This window comes from Plasmopara halstedii (assembly GCF_900000015.1).
Source record: "Plasmopara halstedii genome assembly, contig: Scaffold_3001, whole genome shotgun sequence".
Taxonomy (NCBI): Eukaryota; Oomycota; class Peronosporomycetes; order Peronosporales; family Peronosporaceae; genus Plasmopara; species Plasmopara halstedii.
In genome coordinates, this window is record NW_020189906.1 from 1 (window position 1) to 782 (window position 782).

General features: G+C 43.9%; 1 protein-coding gene across 1 annotated transcript; it reads left to right on the plus strand.

The window, feature by feature from the left end:
- Nucleotides 1-244: 244 nt before the first annotated feature.
- On the plus strand, nucleotides 245-530 carry PHALS_06504 (uncharacterized protein; the record flags this gene model as incomplete). Its single annotated transcript, XM_024719797.1, has 2 exons — nucleotides 245-357; nucleotides 422-530. The coding sequence occupies 2 exons, from the start codon at nucleotides 245-247 to the stop codon at nucleotides 528-530; spliced, it is 222 nt and encodes a 73-aa protein (XP_024585060.1).
- Between the last annotated feature and the right edge of the window lie 252 nt (nucleotides 531-782).

Below are 782 nucleotides of genomic sequence, written 5' to 3' on the forward strand. Positions count from 1 at the left end.
GTGGCGTAGCATCGTCTCGTCCAATGCTGATGTAGGACACGTAAGGCGGAAGGAAATTGTCGTTGCTTGATCAGGTGAAGCAATTATTTCAAACCGCTTGTCTCTTTCAAACAGTTTCAGAATTGGCTCACGACATGACATATCTAAATGATTTGTCAAGGTTACCAAATTTGTCGTTAAACTTTCAAGAGCTTGAGCCTTATCAAATCGCTCTTTGGAATCGTCACGAGAACTATTCAACCCAATGACAACAAACTGCGTCTTCCGTGTCGCAAGCCACGTGCCAGTGTTCTCAACTTCTAGTCGTCGCATTCCACTCAATTACATTACAGATCAATATCTTGGCAACTCGGCAATGTAGAATACTCCTTTTGCGCGTAGTGTGCCTTTCGGTAGATGGTGCTGAATCCAATTGTGAAAGGTGGCAAGTGGCATCGGTTTTGTTCGCTCAAAAGCCACAGAAGCAAATGCCGGCAACGATTCGGAGTGACGTTCCACTTCTTCCAACCTCGGCTATTCTCCACTCTTAAACGACTAGCCCCGGGTTTGATCGAATTATTCCATGCACTAAGACCTGTATTCCATTGCCCTTGCACCTTTTCATGACTGATTCCACCATTAAATACGTCCTCTGGTGGTGCAATATCCAGCACATGAGGTAAATACACTTGGCTATGATTTGTCTCGTACAATCGAGCATTAGGCGCATATTTTTCGATCACTTTTCTTGCAAATCTTAGTTTCGTCAAGTCTAGCAAGTCTACTTTATTCAGTAAGACCAC